The sequence below is a fragment of the Lepisma saccharinum genome, chromosome 14, assembly GCF_977018435.1.
Source record: "Lepisma saccharinum chromosome 14, izLepSacc3.1, whole genome shotgun sequence".
NCBI classification, from domain to species: domain Eukaryota; kingdom Metazoa; phylum Arthropoda; class Insecta; order Zygentoma; family Lepismatidae; genus Lepisma; species Lepisma saccharinum.
Window position 1 is genome coordinate 70,325,041 of NC_139242.1, and position 26,238 is coordinate 70,351,278.

The 26,238-nt window shown below is 38.3% G+C and overlaps 1 protein-coding gene across 1 annotated transcript in view; it reads right to left on the reverse strand.

Annotated features, from left to right (window-relative positions):
* The window catches only part of osp (myosin phosphatase Rho interacting protein outspread), a 209,938-nt gene extending 185,077 nt beyond the window's left edge, over positions 1-24,861 (reverse strand). The window contains exon 1 of the mRNA XM_083134807.1: positions 24,241-24,861. Within this exon, the coding sequence (XP_082990933.1) occupies positions 24,241-24,360 (120 nt within the window). The 5' untranslated portion in view covers positions 24,361-24,861. The remainder of the gene's footprint in view (positions 1-24,240) is intronic.
* Positions 24,862-26,238: the final 1,377 nt, after the last annotated feature.

Below are 26,238 nucleotides of genomic sequence, written 5' to 3' on the forward strand. Positions count from 1 at the left end.
AGATGATAGAGATTGTTGAGCGATTTCTTGCATATCTAGCAGAGGAACAACAGAAAAAATTATTAAAAACTGAAAGTTCGTGTTAAATGAGATCTAATGTCGCAAAGGACTAAAAAACAGTTCGTAATTCGTGGTAACCGAAATTCGCGTTAACCGATAAAACATCCCTGCCGGGACCAACATTTTGTTCATGTTAACAGAGTGTTCGTCTTAAGCGAGTTTGTGTTAACGAGGCTTTACTGTATAACAACACATATTTATTATCTAGTTTATGTCTAAAATTTGGGTAACACTTTACTATACCGGAGACGGATTTCTTCAAATTTACAGGAGAAAGTACTTACGCAAATCATTTTCTGTAGTGTTGTTCATGTTCGGGAATGTAGTTTTGATCCATTTTAATGCGAATGCATGTGGTTTTCTACGAAAATCTATTTCCGACGCGCTATTGCTGCTGCCGCCATTTGCTTTCTGCACGAGAGCACAACACGCACTATTGCTGCTGCTACAAGATGACGTGTCGAGGATGCGTCGTGAAATTGTTGCCGGGTGTGGAAGATGCCATGGAATTTGTAATTCCGATGTTGTCCGTATATGCTAAATTGAACGAAAGGAGTGCTAATGGAACCTAACCTAACAGGCCTAACCTAACCTAGTAGGTATACCTCGCCCCCGTGATGGTTCGTGGGGCTATCGTATGTAAGAAATATACATTATTTTCGTTAGAAACCATTATTTCACCTAAAGAAATGTTCCGCAATGCAGAATAGTACGTTAGCAATGTAAAAAATTGCGAAATAAATGATTGATAGGTGTCTCCGGTATAGTAAAGTAGTACCAAAATTTGTATAAAAATAGCTGTCCTCCAAAGATATTAAAATGAAAAAATTGAATATCAAGGTAGTTACTAGGTCAAGGTTATGAAAAATATAAAGTCCCTGATGATTATTTTTATGCGTATTATTAGTAGTAGCGGTATGCATGATTTTTCGCAGGCACTTTCAACGCAAAACTGTGTAATCACAATCTACTCCTTACCTTTATTGTAAATAATAATAAATATTCTACATCAGTAAACAAGTATTCTGCTAATTAATCCAGGGCTTGGGAAGCCTTGGGCAGGGGTAGACTCACTGGACCTTCCCTAAATAAGTCTTTGTATATGGTGGTGCCATATGCCGCTTCCCCTTCAAAGAAAGTGCCACGGTACTGTCGAATACGTCCACTCTCCTGTTTACACAAAACACTAACAGAGCTTTTAATGTTCTCCGGCAAATGTTAACACACTTGCGTATGCAATTAGGTTGAGGCGAAATGGGGAAAAAAAGGGGCGGTCAAGTGAAAACTAGAACGCTCGAAGGTTCGAAACGCATTGCAGTAGATTTTGTTCCGTTCATTTTTATTCTCTCGCCGTCCTCGTTTGCTTTGTACAGGAAGTCAAACAAAAGACGATCTGTGGCATCCCCGCCCAATCGCAAAAAAGCGACACTTTCAACTCGACGTTCACTGCGACAGTTGGCCCTGTTCGAAACAAGCCGGGTTTATCTTTCGAGGACGTTTTTGTCATCCTTCTCGCTCTAATATGTCTGCGTCCGACGTTACTGTTCTGTCGACAAGCTTAACTTTCGAATGAAACTGAAGCGTGTTTTCGCAAACATTACTGAAGCGTAAATCGTATCTGACCACATTTAATGACCCACTTTATAACTTTTTTGTAAGTCTGCAAAAATACATAACCGTAGACTCAGCTGAAACCCAATTCAGGTTCTTTTAGTGGTCTCCTTATATATAGCACAAATATTTTGATCACTATTAAGAAGTTGGACATTTATAACTACAGCTCGGATTTGTATGTAATTACATATTCTATTCCTTTCTAGATACATACATACCTTGAACGGAGTCAACGAATTATATAACTGACATGCTTTTGCAAACGTTTTGTTACATATTTTTACATATTTGCCAGGATATTACATATTTTACAGATTTGCTAATTTACTTTACATAAAACAACATATTTCGGTATTTTTTTCCTATCTTGATTCTTTTTATATGTTTTCGATCTCTGAAATATGATGAAGAAAATTTGTAGCTCATGTGATGTCATATTTTCTAATCAATGAGATGATTAGTGCTTACGGTTACACCTAAAATTGACTGCCAAGTCGACAGACAGTCTGAAGAAAAGAGAAAAAAAAGAAGAAAAAATACGGGAAGTTATTTATCGAAAGATGCTGGAATTTCTTCCCCCCCCCCCCCCCACCTTCTGGTTATAATCTTCGTTTCGCTTTTAAGTTTAGGCAAAGCACCTAGAAACTTGGCATCGGTGAACACGAAGCTACTTTCCTGTACGTTGCGAGTTACCCAATATGTTCCCTTGTGCAAAAGTATGTATTTTCATTCGATTGTTCTTTCTGTACATGTTTCATTTTACAATTTATTTCGAAAGTTACTAAGAGCTCTCTTACATATTTATATACGTATTACATAATAATTTGTGATATGAAAAGTAATTAATAGTTGACAAAATTGGTTTCTTAAATATGTACACGATGCTGTGTTTTTTTGAGTTTATAAATTTGATACAAATTTAAATTTAAACAACTTATGTCCTTAAAATTAACTTGAATATGTTCAAATATCTAGCAGAATTCTTCAAATGGCTTGGATACTCGATTGTTATTAATATTACATATTCTTTGATATTCTATTCCCCTCTCGCCTAATGGCTCATCAGAACAAGATAAGGTGATTTATAACATGTGATAGCACACTTTTTAAAAAAATAAATCTCGTTACTGAAATTTAATTGTTAAGTTTATGTCTGTTTTGACACAACGCCTACGTTTCTGTTGGAATATATATTTTAATTAGTCGCTAGAGATTATAAAATTTAATGCTAAAAATAAAACTATCCTCTATACACTGCACCGTGACATGAAGGTTACGTGATTATCTTACACATTCTCGATTTCGGCCATAGTGAAGATGGTGTGTGAACAGCACCAAGATCTGACCGTCTTTACGCGCCCTCCACGACCCCCCTTACACATTCTCGATTTCGGCCATAGTGAAGATGGTGTGTGAACAGCACCAAGATCTGACCGTCTTTACGCGCCCTCCACGACCCCCCTTTTACCATCGGATGTTGGGTGAACCCTATAACAGCCCTCCCGATGGCGTAGTGGTAACGTCTTCGCCATGTAATCAAGAGGTCCCGGGTTTGACACCCGGTGGAGGCACAATTGCACAGTGGTTCGGATCGCACTCGAATCTGTCCAGTCTCTCGATTAGTGCATAAGTGAACTTGAAACAAAAATTAAAATAAACAAACCCCCTAAAACAGTTCCCTGAAGGGATATAGTAGGAAAATTGTGGCACTGGACATATTTGTCTCTTATACCGGTATTTTTCAGAAACAAAACAACTTGCAAGTGAAGGACTGAAAACAAAGAATTAATAAGAAGGTTCTACGCAAATGCGACTATTTGGTAGGGGAAACAAATCCTTTAACTGTTCATAAAATTTACGATTTTCATAGATATGTAACAGACATAAATTTAAAAATTGAATTGATGTGAAGAAGATAGAAAATATCAAGCTAAGATGTTATCAACAAAGTAAATAATCCACTGTTACCAAAGTTCCTTTCATTTATAAATAGTTTCCCTTAAACTGTATTAGGCGAAATAGCAATTACCGTTTCGCCTAAAATGGCAGACTCTCATCAAAATTTTATTATCATATGCTGATAAGGCATTAGGTGAAACAGAAAATCACCGCCATGATAGCAATGCAGTTGATAACACATGAGTGTTGGATTCTTGAAATGTACGGTTCCAAGCGGAATTGAACTCCAATTGTCCATTTTACGTAATCACGATTGTTGCTGGTTTCGTAAAGGTATAAAGTTAAGACCCTATCACACGGAACTGGATTTCTAGTTGGAATGCCCTAGTTGGCGATGAACTGACTTTCTAGGTAGAAATCATGGCCGTCTGGCTGACTGCTTGACTGGTTTTGAGGAATAGGACATGTTCTAATTGCTAATAACTTATTCGACTAGATTCTGTAGAACAGCCAATCAGAGCAAAGTTTGGCCAAATGAAGGTAATCTGTGAGTTTGCAAAGTAACCTTTTTTGTCTGTGGCATACAGCACGAAAGACATGTTTACAATTGAAAAAGCTAAAATATTCTTCCATACGTGTATAGTAAACGTTGTAAAGTATGTATTTTATCAGCGCCGTTCTTCTCTACCTAAAACCATTTAATACGAAGCGATATTCCTCTCGATTGAATAGTTATCGTATTTTAAAAGTGTGAAGTGATACGTTGTTTACATCTCGCGCGGCCGCCATTATGGGAACGAAAGACTATCGACAAGTACGGTATAACAAGTACCGTGTGAGGCGAAAACTAGCAAATGGGTAGCCAGTCCAGCGTCAACTAGAGCATTCCTACTGGATATCCAGTTCCGTGTGATTCAGGCTTTAGTTAGTATCGACGGCTCTAAATCCTGAGACATCAATAGTCTTACCTGGATAAGGAGGAAACTACGGGAAAGTGCTTTTACTAAGTTAAAATAGTCTGTTATAAAGGAGAAATACCGTTTAAAATATAATTCCTTAATTGATGTAGCTCTGTCTATACGCAAGTTTGTAGAAAATGTGATTTTCTGTAATTGTACAAATACATCTTTGCACTACACTACCCATGACTGCACAAAACAATATACGTTGCTTCAACTACAAACATATATTTTCCGGGGAATTCAGTACTCTTGAAATCTACACTTCTTTCTTGTATGCGTAATACAATGCATGTACAACGAATTAAAATATTTTTCGGAAGAAAGCTCCAGTGAATGTTTTGTTCCTACACATTCAATCGATAAATTTAAGAACTCGCCTCCTCTAATAGTAACATTCTAGAACAAATTGTTACAAAGTATAAATTGTTAGAGAACCATATTTTAATGTAATGTACAGTGGGATCCATGAGTAGTACCGTGCAAATTGTCCATCACCATGTTCGTGCACTTTATTTGAAGCAATGAGAGCTTCAAGAATTAAAAGAAAACTCAAAACAAGCTGTTGACAACTTCTGCACCAGCATACATATCAATCCATCGCTTAAAAACACATAGGATGTAAGAGAAAAATTAATTAAAATAGTCGTGGACAATTTGCAGGGTAATACTCATGGATCCCACTGTACACGAAAATGTTTGAATTCCCACCAAAAAAAATGTGGGAGAATCAGTCCCTTGAAGGTGGATGAACGCGCTTGTTATAGCAGTAAACTTGCAGGTTCTTTCTTCTTTCCAGAACATCAAACCTAAACGAATTGCTTACCGCGAGAACCAACCGCTATTTTGCACATTTGTGTGGGAGTGCTAGACCGGAATTCGTTCGTTAATCCCAACTTCCAAGACGAAATCGTCTTCCTTATTTGAACAGCATTTTGCTGGTGCTGTATTGTAGAAATAAAAAAGCAATAAGCAATGCTTTATTCCTCGAACAATGAATGCTGAACGAAACTTAGAAATTCTTAAGCTCAAAAATAAAAAAAAAAGCATAGTATAAAGGCAAAGGCTTCAGGCGAGCTGATTCTACAGATATCTAGTACTAAACACCGGAAAAAATATGTTTATAGTTGAAGTACCATACCTTGTTTGCGCAGCTAGAGTGGAATGCAAATTGTCCTCACCATGGTTAGTCTGTTGTTATACGCAGTGAGAGCTTCAGGTTGCTGACAACCTCTGTATGCCTCAAAATTCATTCCTTAAGAATACGCAGAATGCAAGAGAAAAGTTAAACCAATAGTCGTGGATAATTTGCCGATCTATACTTGTGCATCCCCTTATGCAGTACAAATAAGGCATTAATGTGGATTCCAAATCAAATACATTTACTACAAACTTATATGCAAGTCCGTTAAGGAATTCTTACCAAAATATATTATTCTTCAACGTCTCATTTCTTGATAACAGACTGTTTTTTACTTAGTAAAAGCATTTCCTCTTCACTTTCCTCCTTATCCAGATGAAGATACAACATCGATGCCTAATATTAAAAACAGTATATTTATGGAACAAGTACGCGTACATTCTGTAGGGCACAGAAATGTGTGTGACTGTGTGCATAATCAAAGTCAGCCGCCGGCAATCGTAGAACAGCAAACTCGATGGCATTCAAATTGTACCAATTACCAATAGAGAATATTCACGGCAGAGGCATTTGATATTGGTCAAACCTTATTGTACGAGTAAAATAAAAGAAAGTAGTGATCGCCACACACTCTCCGGGGTTGAATAGCTACATGTTTTTTTCTACATAGACTGTTAGCGTTAACATAAAAATGTCGTATCACAAACTAGCCAACTTAGGTTATGACATAATTTTGTCTAGACTACAGGACATACATACGTAGAGGGAAACCATATAGCAGATGCATTAGCTCAGAGGCGTGGCGTGCATGTAACCGGTGTTACCGCAGGTAACAGAAAAATGTAAAGAAATTAAAAAGTTTCTTTCTTAATAAACTAACAACATTGTTAAATAAGTTAACCGCAGAGGACATTTTTTCTGCAGCCGACAAAAGCGAAGAGACAGGTCGTTCCGCTACCCTCAAGAGGCAACAGGAGGAAAGGGCGCCAATGCAAGGGAAGAGCGGGGAAAGACTTGAGGAGGTAAGTGTGCTACGGTGTTATTCATATGCCTGTTTAGGGGCCCTGTTGCCGCTGCGGCCTACCGGATCAGCAAGTGTTGTCACATTGGATTTCCAGAAAAGAGCTAAATCCCGCCTAAAACGGGGATACTATTTCTCTGAAGCAACAAGAGATGGACTGCAAAGCCAAAGCTGGATTTAACTACAACTGAAACCGATTACGTGATTGACGAAAAGATAAGTACTTGATGCGATTCGTGATTTGGACAAACCTTGCTCTAAAAAACTAAGTTGGCAACAGTAGAACGTACATCTGGACTTCCCTTCCACCGCTGGAGGAGGGTTTGGTTTGAGTTGGTGTTTTAAGTCCACTTTATGCACAGTAAGGCTAATCGGGACTGGACCTACAGTTTCAAGTGGGATCCGAACCACTATGTGCCTCCACCGGGTATCGAACCCGGGACCCCTTGATTACACGCTGGAGGAGGGGAATTCTGTCGTCTTCTCACCGCAGAAACGTCAAACTGACCCGAATGTGGGGTTCTCTTCCCCTTTCCACCTCTTTGCAAAGAAACAGATGGTTGACAAGGCTCGACTACTATTCACTGGATTTTTGCGGTAGGCAACTCTCTCATGAGTGGTAGTTCTTTCTAGGAGTGATTGTGGCTAAATAAATCACTGAGCGGATTGAAAAAAAAAAGAACGAAATGAACAAAAATCCAGATCAAAGGCGTTGTTTTTTTGGGGGGGGGGGTAGGGTGGAGATGATAACGTCTATTGACCGCGACCGGTAACACTTTTGAAAAAAGTCACGCCACGCCACTACATTAGCTAAATGCGCAGCTGAACAATCAATTCACCGATCGCTTCGGTGAATTTTCTGCAAGAGCGTTATATTACAACCATACGCCAAAAGATATTTTGGAAAATTGGCAGAAAGAAACAATGATCAATTGTCCTTGCCCCAAATACTTCTATACCAGAAAAATGTAACATGCCTGTGCTGCCAGTGTAGTGCCTGATCATATCATCTTTGAATACATCATATTAGAAGTGAAAATATTGTATCATAAATCTATGAAATTGTAATAAAATGAAGAAATGCGAATAACACTAATAAATAAATAAATATACTACAAACTTAACAGACTGATGAAAAAATAACTTCCGGTATTTAGGTCTACTAGTACTAGATATCCGTGACAAATCGCGTGCTGAAACTCACGCCATCATATTCTAAACGACTCGTGTTCAGTCATTTGTTAATATGACACTGACAAGTAGGTTACGTAGGCTCTGCTAATAAATATATCTTGATTCTGTTCTTGTTAAAGTTTTTACACGGAAGTCCATTAGGTACTGAGTAGCAATAATATCTTCGTGAGAAGTATCAATGCTGGAGTTGATCAATATTTTCGTACAACTTAGTATTATTTAATAGTATCACATATTTATATCTGTGTAAAAAGAATGCTACCAATTGAGAACATAAATTGCAGTTATTTACTTTGTTTATTTTTAATCTTAGATTTAGTTGGTCTTAGTGATCTCGTGGTCGGCATAATGAGCTACAAAGTACGGGGCTTGGTGGCGAGAGAGGTTGTTTACCCTTTATTAAGCTATTTCTTTGAGTGGTTTCCGTAACCTTGCAGATTTGGGTTCAAATCTGTGTCGTGGCATAGCTCTTTCTGTTTTCCATCTATTTTATTCTTGGCATTCACTGTTTTCGCGTTTCTGTTATCGCACTTAGAAAACCAAACCCCTCAAATTGATCCCTTGTCTTCAGATGCACGCCATATATTTGTACGTATCATTTGTTTAGCACATAATAAACATTTCTCAGTTATTAAAACATCCATAGTCACAGACATCTCCACAGAGGGAACTGTTTACAACTGAATTCATTAGCATCCCTACTGTCGTGGGATAATAATTTAAGTTGAAAAACGAGAAACAAGCTTATTATTTGTACGGAACAGTGCATGCTGTATTCTTTTTTAATGATTATGGACGGGATGTTTGTCCTTATTGACTTCCAACACTGGGCAAACACCGTTACGCAATCCCAGCAATCAGGTATAACGATGGAAAAAAGATTTCAGCTTCGTTCTTTACGGATTCAACTAGGAAAAGATGTTCTCTGAGGTGATGTAACGCTTCAGGGTTCGAGGGGCGTGGGACATGAGGTGAACCGTGACGTCACGTCAACGGATTATTTGAATTTGAATGCAAGTGTACGTACCGCCCTGTTCAAGGTCTTGCAGGGATCGGTTGGAACGAAACTACGACAAAAATCTTCAAGGCGACGCATACTGGACAAGTTGACAGGTATTCAATATTCCCAAAACTACCATGTTAATTTTTACGACACCTACAGGTTATGTAACATCAGGTTTGAACCTACTGGTAAAAGTATGTTATCCAGTTAATTATTTAACTTTAGCGTGTAACATGACAAATTCTGAATAACACACGGTTAAAATAATGAAGTTTGCTTTAAGTCTACTTTATACGCAGACAGGCCAATCGGGACTGGATCTACAGTTTAAAGTGATCCGATCTACTATTTGGCATCGAAGCAGGACCTCTTGATTACAACGCGACGATGTTAATACTGCGCTGTAAGGGAGGGACGGTTAAAATAGTACCAGTTGTTTAAGTGCATATCAACTTCCATCAGTGAAGGATACCCAACTGTTTATTCTCCATTAGGAGGACTAAAGATAAACCAAATGAAATAAGATGTATTCTAAAATTTTGCACAATAGTTGGATTACAAATTCATCGACCTTCAGAAAACATAAAATAAAAATTCACAAATTGTCAGGAATAGTTGTATAGGGATAAAAAAAAATGCCAGGAACTTATAAGCATGTTTAATGGCGAACTACAAAGTCGAACTTGTAACTGGAAATCGCACGAGTTCGCAAACTACGTATTTTGCTCTTCTTTTTTCAAGACTTATCAGTATACTTTTAGCTGAAACTGGGCCAAAGCTGTTTTGCTTTTCTTTCAGTGCACGACCTATCCAACGTTTCACTTTCGAATAACATCTCACAACATAGCCTCGGACATTAGTTTCTGTAAAATGGCAAATGTGCTTTTCCAAAGTAGGAAAGCAATTCCAGACACGCCAAAAAAAAATTCCATGGAAGACTAATTACCAAATGCAACTGTCACCACAACATACAAATGCATGACAAGCCGCCGACGCTAAAGAGCCAGCATATCGACACCACATAACCTATATCGGGAGCGAGACAACGACAGAGAACTAAGAACATACGACCTTGATTAAAACAAGTCTTACTCTCTTTTAACACCGTTTCTAGAAAAAGAAGCGTGTTCCGAATTTCAGAATGCATGCCTCGCGTATACAGAAGGCAAAAGTCGGAGATTTCAATGTCAGAGACTCCGTTAATCACAGCTAAATCAACTTTCTCTCGAGGAGGTTCGGAAGTGGTGGTCGGGTATGCAATAAAGCGGCTACTGGTTGCGCTCTCTCATCGCATGATGCCTAAAGTTAAAAACTTGCTCGAACGAGAGAGAAAATTCTTGTCTTTTATTCCAACATGCTTCGCTAGAGAGAAAACGCTGCAATATTATAAAACTGTAATCACGTTTGTTGTTTCTGTAGTTCTCTCCAGTTCCCGATAATGTAGAAAGCAGAAACTCGCTCACCGTTAATTTGCTCTCGACCGATACAGACGTATTCTCATACACCCAACGTTCTTGCATTCTGAATACAGCCGGATCGGGAACACCAATAGTGTAAAATACCCTTACACGTACAAAGATCAGCCTAAATACAAAACCTACATGGAGTACATTAAGTAGTTATAAATACGGACATAGAAGATAGAAATTGACTGGAGAGTTTCTGGTTGAGTCCAGGTACCTAACTATGAGAGAGAATGTGGCAATAATATTACTATTAGTCTCTCGTGCTCCACAGGAAGTTCACTAACCAACTTGTTGGAAATTTATTTACGATGGATCATCCCTTGATTACACACTGTTACTTTTAAGTAACAAGAAGGCACAAACATGGATTAAATATATCTTAATTCCTTAACATGCGCTAACAAATTGTTAAGAATGAAATGATACACATCGATATTATACAGGTTTTGTAACCTTCCTTTATTGTTCGCGGAGAAATTAGTAATTTGAAGTGTTGAATTTTAACTGTAAATTTTCATTATTACTGGATTAATCAAATACTGCGTGTTCTCAGATTTTGTAGATGTCAAATACTGTCTAAAAAGGGGAATAAAATATTCATCGAATTTATGGCTTTACTTATTTTTGTTTAAACCAAACTATTAATGAACTCCATGCTGCCATCTATTGAGGAACATGGTGACCAAAATTTACATGCGTTAGAGATGAACAGGCTGTTCTTATGGAGAGGTGCATTTATATCTTCAGCCTCCGAACGGAGGCAGGGCGCCATGGCCAGAGGACTCACGGGGGCACGGTGCGCACATATGCTGAATAATCGAACAGCTCGGGCAAATTTCGTCTCAATACTTTCCTTAGTTCCCGTAACTACGTGTAACAATAGTCACAAAATTGTCAGTGTAGTCTCCAGATGGTTCGTCAAGACCACAAACGCACGCATTAGGTCTTATTACGATTCATAACGATTGCTGTGAAAATATAGCTAAATTCACTACTTGTCCCCAGATGGCTCTCTAGGCATATTAATGAACAAGCACAAGTAGCATGTAGAATGCTAACCATCTTACATGCAATCGCAGCAGGAAAGCCACTTCAGTATAATTTAGGGTCTATATTGAATACGTATAATTGGGTTCTATTTGCTTCTGAACTCCCCTTGAGAGTAAGAGGATATGTTATTTTTTTATCCATGAGCTCCGATTTGAACATTTATTTTAATTATAGTATGTATTGCTGCTATAACTATTTTTCGTCCTCTTCTTCTTCTAAAGCCCAAAAATTCTTCTTTTAGCCTGTGCTTACAAACAAACAACATAGGGTCTCACTTATCGAACACAAGTTAAAAAACATCGGCAAGGTTAGGCTTGTTAGGTACAGTGGTGAAGCCCCAAAAAGAGGATATAAAAAGTAGGCTTAATTCAGAAAATGCATATTACTTTTCTCTTCATAAACTTTTGTCTTCTCGTTTAATATCTAAGAAACTAAAGTTAAAATATACAAAACAGTAATTTTGCCTGTGATATTATATGGATGCGAAACTTGGTCCCTTACATTGAAAGACGAACATAAATTGAGAGTATTTGAAAATAAGATCCTTAGGAAAATATTTGGACCTAAAAGGGATGAGGAGACAGGTGAGTGGAGAAAGTTACATAATTTAGAAGTACATAATTTGTATTCACGTCCAGATATTATTAGAATGATTAAATCAAGAAGACTTAGGTGGGCAGGCCATGTGGCACGAATGGGAGAGGAAAGAAGAGTTTACAGGATTCCTGTTGGGAAACCTGATGGTAAGAGATCAGCAGGAAGACCAAGACGTAGATGGAGGGATAATGTTGAGATGGACCTAAAGGAAATTGGTAGGGATGGAAAAGAATATATAGATCTTGCTCAGGATAGGGACAGATGGAAGGCCTGTGTTGCTGCTGCAGCCATGAACCTTCGGGTTTAAGAAGGCTAGAGAGTTAGTTAGTTAGTTGAAGCCCCGAAAAACTGCAGTGTATTTAGTACTAAGAGAACTAAACCCAACAAGCCTAAACTAACAACGAAGGCATTCCACAGTGACGTCAAAACACCAGCCAATGACAATACTCAAAACAGTTGTAGCAGCAATCACTATCTTTATTTTATTTCTCGTGGTTTTGAGCAAAGAGTGTGAACCTATTATTTTAACACCTTGGTTAGCGAGAGAAAGTTGCATATGAACGTCTGCAACGGAGATGGTAATAATCACGGAAGTTACGTTGTCCATTTCTGGCCTACATGCACAGACTATTTCAATGGGCAATCACGAAGAACAACATATTTTTATCGCGAGTTCACAACCTTTTCTTCCTCCAAGCGATCACTCAATTGACCCACGTGTCAGGGTACTTCTGAATCATATTAAGATGTGCCAGTGCGAGGCCAAAATGTTGAGTTTTCCCACGTTTAAAACAAGGTTAAAACAGCCCAACAGCGATCGACCGGCCGAGTTAAAGGGTGGACGAAAAAGGAAAGCTTCTACGCGCAAGTGAAAAGCGAGTTGAAGATGAATCTCACATTATTCCAGACGACGCGGAACTCATGCATGATTCTTTTTAACTTTTTCGGCTGTCTGCAACTTCCAGGCAAAATAACCGGTCGGTGATGCACGCCACGAGAATCGGCACAAACCATAAGATTACCTCAACATAGACATGGAAAGTCACGATCTACGTTTAGAGGTTTTGACAGAAAGAACGTGAGGCCAAATTATATCTGTCTCCACTGCTTGGATAAAGTGGGTGAAGTCGAAGTCAGGATGGAGCTGTAACGAAGGCACCACAGGATGGGTTCTAACTGTGGGATCCAACGGTTGCATGTTAATACTGATTTTGTATTAACAATTTTACCATGTACAGTAAAAAAAGCAAGAACCAAACTAATTAAGACTCGAACAATACATTTTCTGGTCATTTATGATAGTAATTCGTCGAGACACCAGAGTCCTGTCAGGCACGTAGCCAAGGGGGGGGGGGGCTGAAGCCTCCCCCGAAGTCCTACAAATGTTCCGTTGGAAATAGTCGAGTGGTATTTCATTTTACTTTTTAGCAGGATTAAACAGCTTGTATAATAAGTTATAATATACTGAGAAATCTTCAGGGCTTCTACCCCCTCAATCCCGAAATAAAATTCTGGCTACGGCCTGACTCCTGTTGCTATAAATTATCTGTAATTTATACATACACCGTCTGGTACGAAGCTGTGCACGGTGAAAGATCCAAAATAAGATGAATACTATGCCAAAGGGTTTCATTACAAAAAGTACAATATCAGAACGTCATTTAACTGCACTTTTATTATTTCATATTATTCACTTTTCACCAGCATCGTTTACAACCATAACAATACCAAAAGACTGTGAACCAGTGTAACTGCCTGCAGATGCAATTCTTCAAATATAAAATGTTAAAATTCTTGTGTGCTAACATTTACACGAAAAAAACACGTGCTATGTTCACGTGTCTACCGGTCCAAAACCCAATTTTTACAGATCTGTTCTAAATAATTTACTTTTGTATTAGTTTTCTCAGTAGACAGGTGGTTTTCCCTTGCATGTTGTAAAGGGCGCGAGTAGCCACTCATAATTCGTTAAAACTCAATCCATCAAACGTAATTTTATCAAATTCTGATCATCTATCGTGTGCTTCCCACGTCATAATTACGACGAAGCGAAAACAAATAGTAGCCTTGACTGGAGACAAAATACGATACGGCAGTACCGTAACTATATTTTTTCGTATTGTGCGCATTCTCTTGTAACAAGCTTTTCCATTACAAATAACGGATCTGCTTCCCCAATGGCATAAAACGTCCTTCTTCTTGGCAAGTGTTGAAAGAGGAAATTATACGACCATAAAAATCGAATCTACTGTCATTAACCATGATCATTCACCAACCCCTCCCCCTTTCAGGGAATCCCATTTCCGGTGCAGGAGAACGTAACGGCCAGTCACGTTCTACTTAACAACCGCGACAATTCGGGTAATGGAGCGATTCTGAGCTCCGTTCTTGGAAAATGCTCTTTTAATATCGCAGAAGTGAGGGCAGTGATACGACGTAACTCCAACGCACAACTACATATTTTCTTTTCTCCAGTATCATTTTTTTAACTGGATTGTTGTGCCAATAAAATGGATTAACATGAGCAACCAGGAGGGCCTCTCTGATGGCGTGTCGTCCCCTCTGGTTCGACGCCTGGTGGACGCACATTTCACAGTGGATTGGATCCCACTTTAACCTGTAGGTCCAGTCCTGATTGGCCTACCTGTGCATAAAGTGGACTTAAAGCAATAATTCAAATTCAAATGAACAATCAGGAAATGGAAAGGCTGAAAATCTGATCAAAGCATCTGAACGTGTCATGGAAGGATTTTGTGACAATGCATGCTTAAAATATACTGGAGCATTAAACTATCACAAAATATTTTTGAACCAGATTATTACAACATTCCTGTCAAATTAGTACGTACGAAAAGAGCTGCGCGAAACTTGTCACTTACAAGGCGAACTTACACGTGTTTATCTTCTTGTTGAGAATCATAAAACGTCTGTCAAAGAAGAAACGCCCTTCTTCGGCATTCCCTCACAAATTTTAAAGATATCGGCTGGAGGAATACACCGTGGCATGCGGGGCTTCAATGCAGTGTGGGCGTGACGCACCTAATGTTGGAAAACAAAAGCATTGCCTCTTTTGAATACCAGAGTCAAACGTACCTTATGTTTGCATTGTGTTGGTAGGTGGGCTCTTGACGGGGCGATGTGCGTGCCATCGATGCTGTTGTCAATGGCGTCTGGTTCAATGAACCTCTTCATAGAACGCACAATTCAAAGCCAAGCCCTTCGAAACTTTTGATTTTGAGTTGAGTTCTGAGAGCCTCTAAACATTCACGTCATGAAAACGTTCGAAATTGCATGTTTATGAAATGAATTGGCAGTTTTAAGAAGGAAATAACCGCCAAAAATGGATATTTTGCAACAAATAATCTCCTCAAGCATTAATGCCTTTCAGCAGGAAAGAATCGAAGAGTAGTCCCAACTTGTATTAGTAGAGCTTTAGGGTAAGAAACAAATCCTGGAGTTATTCTCTTCTTATAACTGTTAAGATCTTCCCTTCGCAGATCCTACCTTAGCAAAAGTATCAGTTCAAGATATGCTCTACCACAGAAAATTATGTCCCCACTTCTACATTAATGACATGAAAACCGACTTCTACATATATCCTTAACCAGTGGCAAAACAAGGACCCGAAAAATTCTGCAGTCTAATTTGGATAATAATTTACGAAATGCGTTCAGCGAATGGCGGGCAAAAGAGAAACAACACCATGGTTCGCTTCTTCCTTACTTTGGTACCAAGGAGTTTCCCTGTTCCTATCCACTCGTTTCTCCATTGTGATAGAAATTTTGGTACAGTAAAACCTCGTTAATCCGGACTCCGATAAGCCGGACTTCGCTTAATCCGGACAGGCAAAAGGAAAAAAAAGCAGAATGCAAGGTTTCAAATGTGGCTAGAAGTCAACAAGAGAACTTCCCAAAGAAAAAGCAGTCAACCACTGATGAAATTCTGTTTCCAGCAGACTTTGTACTGTACTGTATAGTGTATTTAGGACTATGCCCTTTAAATACACCATAATAAGCGTGTTTTGTTTCTATAAACGGAGTTTTAATGCACTTTCTACTGTTCTTTTAGGTTATTTCAGTTAATCCGGCGTTCGTTAATTGGTCAACTTATCCCCCCCGCTTAGTCCGGATTAACGAGGTTTTACTGTACTGCAATAAAGCCAGGAAGTTTCACAGGATAAACACACCTGATGAATCTGCTGAAATGATACGCAGAGCAAAAAAAAATATACCTATCCTGCATAAGAAAGGTTTCTTCAGTACTTATGCTCAACATTCACTGGTGGTCGAAATTTTATACGAACTCAAAATCCAAAGACAAGACCGTACAAGTTTTCATCTCGAAATGTCGCCATATCGAGATCCGACCTTCACTTTAGAGATAGCTCATTGCTTCAGAGTCTATTAACGGGGTTGTAAAGAGAATTCTTCAGTTATAGGAACCAGGTAGTGGACATACCGTACTTCCTTCAGACGAAGATATTTTTTACCTCCATTGAGATTAGGAACCTGGTAAACAAAACATGGTTTTGATATCCGAACAAAAAAAAAAAAAAAAAAAAACTCCACATCAATATTCCTGGTTCTTGTGCAAATTAACGTCCCATTACCAAGCAGCGGTAGTTGCGAGGAATGATGAAAATCTCCTAACTGAATTCACAAATCTTTTACCGACAACCTGTTTTCTCATCAGGGCAAATCTTCCTAGAGTTTTCTGTGGCTAGTCCACTAAGTTCATATAAGAAACTCCATCACATCGCTACAAAACGTGACTTGCTTTCGAATTATTGTGTGATCGGCAAAATAAAATGCGAGATTTTTCTCTTTTGCGCCAGATGCGGTACTTCTATTATGCACAGAAATTCTAAGGCATTTGAAGCTCGCACCGAACCTGTTATACACGAAGAAATCATTAATCTTGCCTTCACTACCACCCTGTACGTACACTTCTTCCGGCAGATGACTCTACCTACTGCTTTTTTGTGATTAAAACAGTACAAAATATAATCCGATTAAAATGTTTATTCTTCGAAAAAATAAAACGCAATATTAAATTGATGAGGTTTATAATCAGCCCACTACTTTCAATTTTGGTAATGTAGGCACGAAAAATCTAGAACTTACAAGATAAAACCGGATTCATTATTTGATCTACAATACAATAATACACTGGCAGGTATCGCTCCGTGTACCTGACACAATGATAGTAAAATATACGAAGGTCTGTGAAAAGTTGAGTGAGTTTCGATTTTGTTGAAGAGCACGAGATTAAAACTGTACACACATCATACCAAAACTTCCCAAATTTCACTAAATTTTTTAAGAAGGATATCATTTTGTTCAAAATTGACACATGTATTGTATTATCTCTATCTATCTCTCTCTCCCTTGTTTTTCTATTTCTTTCTTGTTGTCTCTTTCTCTAGCTTCTCCATTCCATTACTTTCTGTCTCTCGTTTTCAATTTCTTCCTTTCTTTCTCTCTGCCCCTCTGATTCCTTTAGCGCTCTCTCCCTCTTCCATGCTTTCCTATATCTTTCTTTCATTTTCTCTCTTCCCTATTTCTTTCTGCCGTGTTTGCCTCGCTTCTGTATTCCACTGCCTTCCTCCGTCCTTCTATATAATGTCGAAAAGAAGAATATGTGGAGCCATGCCTAATATCCTTGTCCTATGTGCCACGGTAATTAATGCCTTCTTCTTCACATTAGCCTAACCTAGCCTAAAACGTGCTCAGAACATTTTCGTTCTAATTCCTATAATTTGAGTAACACACTTTCACGGTTCAAATACATTCAGACGTGTTCTTAAAATAATATGCGTGTGTAAAACGCAATACTTCTACAACACGCGTAGTTTAATTCAATAACCGCAGCGTACGCTATCGTGCGAAGCAGAAAAAAACAGGCTTTCAACGCAAGTTCCTTGGCGTCCTATCATCTCGGGGCACCTGTGTTTTCAAAACACCACTATGTGTCTCTTCGAGCGCTTCATGTCATACTTTTTAGCCAGTCGCATGGGAAAGCAGCAGAGAGCGAATGAAATCTAAGCTCTTAACGAGGTAAATAAATGCCAGAGGCAATCACGCTACGTCAAAACTGGCCGCTGTCCCTCAGAAATGTGTACGTCGGATAATGAATATAATTTGCAATCCTCGCTTTCGATTGCAGACATAACAAAATGGCACCTTATGATACAGCTTTTCAATCCATGTGTAACATGAAAACAGTGTCGTAGAGTCGGATGCATAAATATTACCAAGCAAATCGTCCATTACCATTTAGTCTCTTTGTTTTGCCCAAAGAGACCTTCAAGAATTGAAACAAAACGCTAAACAAGCTGCTAACGACCTCAAACGCAATTTGTAGTCCACAAAATGAAATAAAACAACACCGCATCAAAAACATATTTGTCAAACACAAGTAGGATGCAGAAAAAAATGATTGAAAATAATAGTGATGGACAATTTGTGTGGTAACATTTAGACATCCCTGCGTTCTGTACAGTTACGAACAACTTTCATGTACACCCGTGCTTATACTAATAACCTGTGTATCACAACTTATTGTCGTGTGACAAGAATAATGTATTTGGCAACCAATAACCACACTTCTACAAACTTAACACAAGCACATTTTTAAGTCAAATAAGTGATGCTGATGATTAGTTTGTTGTCCTGTATAATGCATAGCAATTAAAGAGAAACGTGCATTTTCTCTGAGTATACAGACAATCCTCTACACTTGAGACATTCATGAACAATATCACAGATGATGAAAAACGTGGATATAGAACGACTGCGGAGCCACGCCCGGTGGAGACGATAAACAAAACAGCAACATCAAAACCACAAAAGAGAAAGCATGGCGGGACAGACAAACGTCCAACGGGACATAATTCATGTTGTTCAGTAACGAACTAAGATGTAATCAAGCCCATTTTTCTCTGGTTTGGCTCCCCACTCTGTGATGCCATGAAAAATTCCGATTTTAATCCATACAAAAGTTGTCTTGAATATGTTCATTCTTGATCATGTCATGATCGGTTTTATTTATGTGCTATGCTTGTGACAAATTTCCCATAAATATTTTTTGGCATAATAATAGCTTAAGGTTAGAATACATTAATATTTTAAAAAAAAGATATTAATCAATTTAATTTTAAATGCTGATAAGGACGACATACATATGACTGGAGCAATGGGGGCGGGCGATTAGGGGCAACAGTTGCCCCCCCCTCCCTTTTGTCCCCACAGTATAAGACCTGTCTACCAAGAGAAAGTTACCCGTTCCTGATCCCCCCGCCCCAAGTTTTGGCACCCAATCGCAGCTACTGGACTGGAGTGTTTATAATGCTAATTATTATAAAATATTACTGTCTCTATTACTTTATTACAATTATTGCTACTGTATAATACACAAATTAACTTTACGAACTTTACGAATACCACTTTTCACGTCATGATCAGAAGCAGTGCATAGACTCTTCAGACAGTAGGTTGTGAAGCAAAGGGAATCCCACTATATCCCATATTCAGATTTTAAAGGAATTATTTCACTGGAATTAACCAGGGCGATGGTATTTTGCAGAAATGCTACTTTTTTATATGTAGAAATAAGAGAATCATTCTAGAAGCCTATGCGTGACGACGTTGGGATCCGCAAGAGTTTTATCAGAGTGTAGGGTCAAGCAAGGTATTTTTCTTCAAAACAGTGTTGCCGCCTCCAAAAACAATAGTCCAGTTTGAAGTCAATTGCGTTTCCTACGACAACACTGATTTATCCACACAAGCCCCCCCCCGCCCATTTCCTCAACACCCTCCCTAAAATGTTTAAGTCCCAATTTACGACCACTGTGGCTCTAAATTTACCCTGACAACCCCCCTTGAGAAATTCTGAATAAATTCCTGACTGGTATAAATAATTGTAATTACTATTGCTCCCTCGTAATAATTAACGCAAATTACTGTGATATTAATTTCTCCATTAGTCCCCCCTTTTCCTTCCAGACACCAATGCATGACGAAATGTGCACTGAATCCATATTATCTTTCTGTATTTATAAAAGTCAGCGTCTAATATAGCACAGTTACAAGTAATTACACACGGAAATGCACTAGAATGATTTTATGCACGATCAAAATATACGCAGGATCTAAAATATTCTATTGTGAAACATTTGGTAAATGAGAGGCAGTTTACAAACTTTACGATGTTTCTTAACACAAATCTAGAGTGTGTCAGTTGGTTATTTTAATAAACCTCAAAAAGTTTACGGGGCTAATAAAATCTCTTCTTAATCCCCTGTGTGTTACATATGCAATTAGTCCCAGCAATTATTTTTACAGTGTGATGTCATCATGTGGTTATTAATATTTCTGCACACACCACAGTTTATAAATAACCTGTATTATGTATCAACATTTTTTATGCTTTATCCCTGACTTCATGTCTTGCAGACTGGTGAACAGTGCTGCAGGATAGCCATATTAACACAACAAAACTTCACTTTGAAAAAAAAAGTGCTGGAGTTGGAAATATAGTTTTAAATATCAAAAGGGGAATTTCTGGTAGCATGCTTTCAAAATTTCCATCTAAAGTGAAAATTCCCCTTCTTATAAGCAAAACCCTGATTTCTTGGTACCAAAAATTGCCCCAAAAAGCACAATAATTTGGGGAAAAAGGCACGATAATACGTACTAGGAATAAAAATAAAGCACATCGGTATGAAATTCTAATATTCTATGATGAACATTACAGGTGACGTCCAGGGAGTACTTGGCATTTACTGCATTGAAAGTGCTTGCCGTCATGGGGTGAGAGGAGGGGACACCATTCTGCCTTTGGCAAACCCTCAATATGAGAACAACAAAACACACTTGACACTTTTCACACTGAAAGCATTATTTTCCCCTATTTTTAAGCATTATACGCACTATCAATAGAAATAGGTACAGTCTAAATAGGCAATGATTGTAGCACCCGAACATATTTAGTTCCTGCCTGGGAATCTATCCACTTGGACAAAATACGTATTTTGGGCCAAATTAAAGTTATGCTTGTAGAGCTAAATTACTAATATTGCCCCACCAACGTGACGCCATTATAACTTATGAACTCTCCTTCCAAAAGTCTGGCAATGCTGCTATCTAGATTAAGAAGATTGATAAGTAAACGAACATTACATGCCGCCTACGAGTTCTTGCAAAACAGTGCAAAAATGTATCGTTTCCAGGATTTCTGGGAATGTGATTTCGACAGATGTCGATACGGAGCTGAATAATGACTTCCATACGTTCATTATCACGCAGCTGATGAAGAGAGAGGCTAGCTTTCTAGTCAATTCAAATTACCATCGGCCCCCGTTTATGACGTCACAAACGAGAAGAGAGGCCTTGAAATCTAGGAGGTGCAGGAACTTTGTGGGAATTAATGAGGAGCGTGTTTCTCGCTGAGGAGATCACAAGTGTATGTGAAGCGGCCACAATTTTCCCCACCAGATTCACTTCTTCTACGCAACGCAAACACCAATTTACATATATATTAATTCATATGATGACAACAGGAGTTCAGTGAAGTCTCTGTAAGAATGAAAAAAGAGTGTCAGCAGGTTGAGGACTTTAAAAATGAAGAAAAATGTCTGCAACAATCAACTTGGGTGCACCACTTCAGTCTACATATAACGTGTAAGAAAAAAACAAAGTTGTAACTTCACTTCACGTGGGGATTCACTATAGGAAGGAAGGCTTTGTGCAAAGGATGTTGCAAATGGTACTGGCTATATTTGGTTTGCTTTGGAAAATGCTAAAACATTACTGGCTTTCTTAGAATGAGAATTTAGTTTAAATTTTGATTCCTTGGGAGTATTAGCTAACTTTAACCTGAAATGTATTTGTCCTTATTCTGCGAGAAAATGTATTTAATTTGCCTATGACTCAATATTTAGTGCCTATCAATCATATAACTCTATGATCTACTACATACTGCGCAAAATAAAATATGATAACACAGTAATAGTACCTCTCGCTAACTTTTAATTATTGAAGAAACATAGTGCGTAATACGCCAATATGAATGAATATGGTCCCATACAAGTGCGCCTGTTGGACGGTATTTTTCGGTTTCTGAAAACCGTATCAGGTAGGTTGGAGGTCGTCACAAATTTGTACAACGGGTAGTTCTCGAACGCTAATTGAGTTTCTACAAATATAATTCAACGTTAGTTAATGGGAAACATAATTGTATAAAAATAATTACAAATATCATAATCAACGTGACGTCACCTGACCATGTTTATTGACTATCTCAGACGATCCGCTTAAATGATGTCCTAAGGTGTTGCGAAGGAGGCGGGGAGGGGGCCACGCCCCCGTAAAGTGAATATAATAGATATAATAATTACACAATTCATACATGTACACTTATTTCGAATATAATGCAAAGAATGCTCTTAAAATGTCCCACTTTATTTAATATTTATATCATACTGATGTCAAACATACTCAAATGTCAACCTCTCTTCCACATAATAAACCTTGCTGGCTAACGAGGCCTTGGCACCTGGATCAACAGGCAGATAATTCTCTGCGGGGGTTGTTTTTGTGTTGTCCATATGAGCTCGTGATTGTCACTTCACATATCTCATCCATCCATATCATCGCGATTACCCAAAAATGGTAAAAAAAAGCGACGTAAAATAAAATAAACCAACATCATCAATCAAAGTGTTCCATACGATGGGACAAAGTCAACTGGGCTATAAAATTCCTACCGGAAGTTACTAAATTAATTAATACAAGTAAATTCATGTTCATTACTCAACTACATCATCGCTCGTCTATCATTAATTAATTTTATGCTAGCCACCCAGTAGGGAATCAAGCAAGTGAAACGAATAAGTTAGATCTTAGAATCCGAAAGGGATTGGGAAGAATTTAATGCGCTCCCAGGCATAACACATGCATGGTACATTACTTACATACCAAACGCAGACGTAAAAACAGTGAAGGGACCAAAAATATAGGATTCGATTCAATACCAAAAAGAATACTCTCCAAGTCGATTACGAAGTTTCTATAGTTTTCCTAATGTCTAACAACCATATATATTACGCGATGTGCTCCAGTTTGTGTATGGATTTATGAAATATGAGGGCATTTGCTTCTGCCAGAGTTGACAAAAAATTTGCTTTACAAAAAGGTTTTTAAAATAAAGCGTTTTGTAAAGTATAAGACAGGTTTTATTCGTTTCAAAAAGTAAATGATGAACCAAACAAAGGTTTTCAATTAAAAAGTTTTTTAAAAACCAAGAAAATTATTATTAAAATAGATGAATAATTGTTAATAATTCTCTTCATCATTAATCAAAAAAAAATATGCATACTCATCTCATGAGATGATATTTTGATCGATAAAATCTACTTAAATTTGTAACAGAAATATATCCTTTAAGGATTCAAAATATGCGGTAATATACAGAAGCGATGTTTCATTTGGAATATACTAAATTAAAAAGTGTGCAACAAATTGATTAAATTGTTGTACAAGCAGAAGCGTATGGTTTGAACATTTAAAACAAGTTGCTTGCATATGTCAACCTTGGTTTCGGCGAAAAATCTATCATCTTACCAGGATCTATCTCATTCAAACGAAACAAGTGCGATTTACATAACTGGAGCAACAGATGTCGCTTACTTATTTGTCTTTCGTTTATCTGTCGTCGCCTGACTCTACACTAGCAATTTGCATAACATTTTCGCACTGCCTGAACCAACGATACATCGGGCACCTGTTGCGTCTATGCTGGTCGACATTTTTAACCAACCAGTAAAACCAGATTCTTGTGTTTCCTGTTCGAGCATTCGACACCCGCCGAAAATCGAGGTGGCGCATGCGTCGTCCAAGAACTAACATAAACATCTAGATTCTAGAAGAATGTCTACAAATGAGTGAATATGAGGTATTTATTCAATGACCAAACAAACAGAATTACAAGGCGAACACAGGCTACTTGTAGTTACTATGAAGACGAAGTTCACTCGTACTTTAATTCAGTGTTGATGTGTGGAGCAAATCCAGAACTTTTATGTACAAAAGTCGTTCACCAGACATGCTAGCAAATAAAACATTTCAAGATGTTTTGAAAACGAACCAAGGTACGAAAATTACTCAACATACAAAAATCATGATATTTGGGGTCGTAAGCGTAATAAAATACACATGATAGAGATATATTTTACTTACCCTGTTGCTTTCCAACGCCTCTGCACTGTGTTCCTCCTTTTGCTTGAAGCAATTCGTGCACTTGCTCTTATTAAAAATGTTCGGCGCGAACTTCCTACATTCCGGGCGGAGTGTTGACATCTTCTGTCTTCCAATTTACACTTTAACGAAAGGCACTCACATAACACTTCAAGATTTATACATTAACAAAAGCACAAAAGCCGCACACTTAATACGAATCGACAATATTATCTGATCCTCTCTTGACATAGCCAAGTTTCAATAAACACAAAAATGTGCACTAGCTAGCCCGAGCGGTTTAGGCCTTACGTGGCTCTTACTCGCATAATTACATTACCCGAGGGTTTGTTGGACAGAGTTCACTTTCTGACGTCGAGTATATCAGAGAAGTCATTTTGCTGCATCTGTACAGCACTGGACAAGCTGTCACAGTCTGTCATCGAGACAGAGAGATATGCACTGCAGCACTCTCTCCCGATGCCATACCGCTGCTAGCTCACTTGACAATCCCTCACGTATTTCTCTCACCGCACTTTCCCCCCTTGAATCCCGCTCTCTGAAACCACGGCGAAACGTTTCATTCATGCTAAATTTCCAACAATGCGCGGAAGAAGCTAGTCCCTCGAATTTACATTCTCCTGCGCAGCTAAATCTCTCAGAAGTGAATCAAACAGGTAACCTGAAGTTCTTCCTAAAATAATAGAACTCCGTGAAACGTATCTTCATGGACTTGTCGCTTTCAAACTAGTTCAAAAAAATAGTTCGCGCCTCGAGCTGTCTGTTCTACAGAATTTACGTATTCCTGCGCCTAAAGTCCAGGTGAAACAACGCTACACCTTCATCAAGAATATGAAAAGATATAGAGTTTGGTACTTGCTGCGCCGCGGGCGAGCTCGCAGATTGACATGCCAGAGCCACCTAGTAGGGAAAGCCAAAACTACTTCTTCAACGTATTTGTTTCTTTATCCCAATCATCGGAGATGTTTTAAACTTTTGGATTAGAGCACAAACGTGAATATATCTACTTTCTGAACCTTTCCATAAGATGAGACAGTGTTAATTTATTTCATAAACACAAGCAAGACCTCCTGTTGAAAAGTTCAGAAATTTGATTATCGTCCGTCCTTATCTGTGTTTGATATTTCCAAGAACTTGGTTTTGCACTTTGATCAACAGCCAGAATGAGAATGAATGAATGTGATGTGCAGAATTGCACAAAAACATACGTTATCCATGTTTCTGACTATGAAGCGCCGCATCTTACAAGAGGTGGTGGTGGGGAGTGTATAAAATCAAATAATAGTTTCACCGGGCAGGCAGTGGCGTGCACGAAGGATGTATTGGTGTCTGGTGGGGTTCATAACCCTCCCCTTTGCCTCGCATTCCTAAAAAGAAGAACATCAAAGCTGGAAAGGATGGACAAAAATAGAGCTCATAACTAAATAAAAAATGACATAATACCCCTTTTCGAAATATTGGAAGGGAGCGTGTGCTCCTCCCAACAATCTAAAAAATATATTGCAAATATTTGGCAAAGTAACAGAGTGGTTAGCACAGAGTGCTACGACGCCTGGGGTAACGGGTTTGAATCACGGAATGGCCATGGGTGTTCTTTGTGAGTGTCACCTCATAAATTTCATCATTCATCCTCATATTTGCGATTAGCCAAAACTGGAAGAAAAGCGAAGTAACATAAACCAAATCAATCAATCAATATATATATATATGTATACATATAATATCGCCAGACATACATTTGTCACAGGCAATACGTACAGTAGCCCTACGCCCCTACATCATACTTTCGAGCTACGGCTAAGAAAAATGTGAAAGGGGCCGATGCCCAAACAGTCAGTCATCGACAGAGAGATCACAAACCAAACATTGCCTTAATCAGTTAGACTGTATTGGAAAGATTTTTTCTTTTCAATTCGAAAAAAATGCAGGGGCAAAAGTTGCGTCTTCATTAATTAAAAAAAGAAGCAGAATTTTTATTAA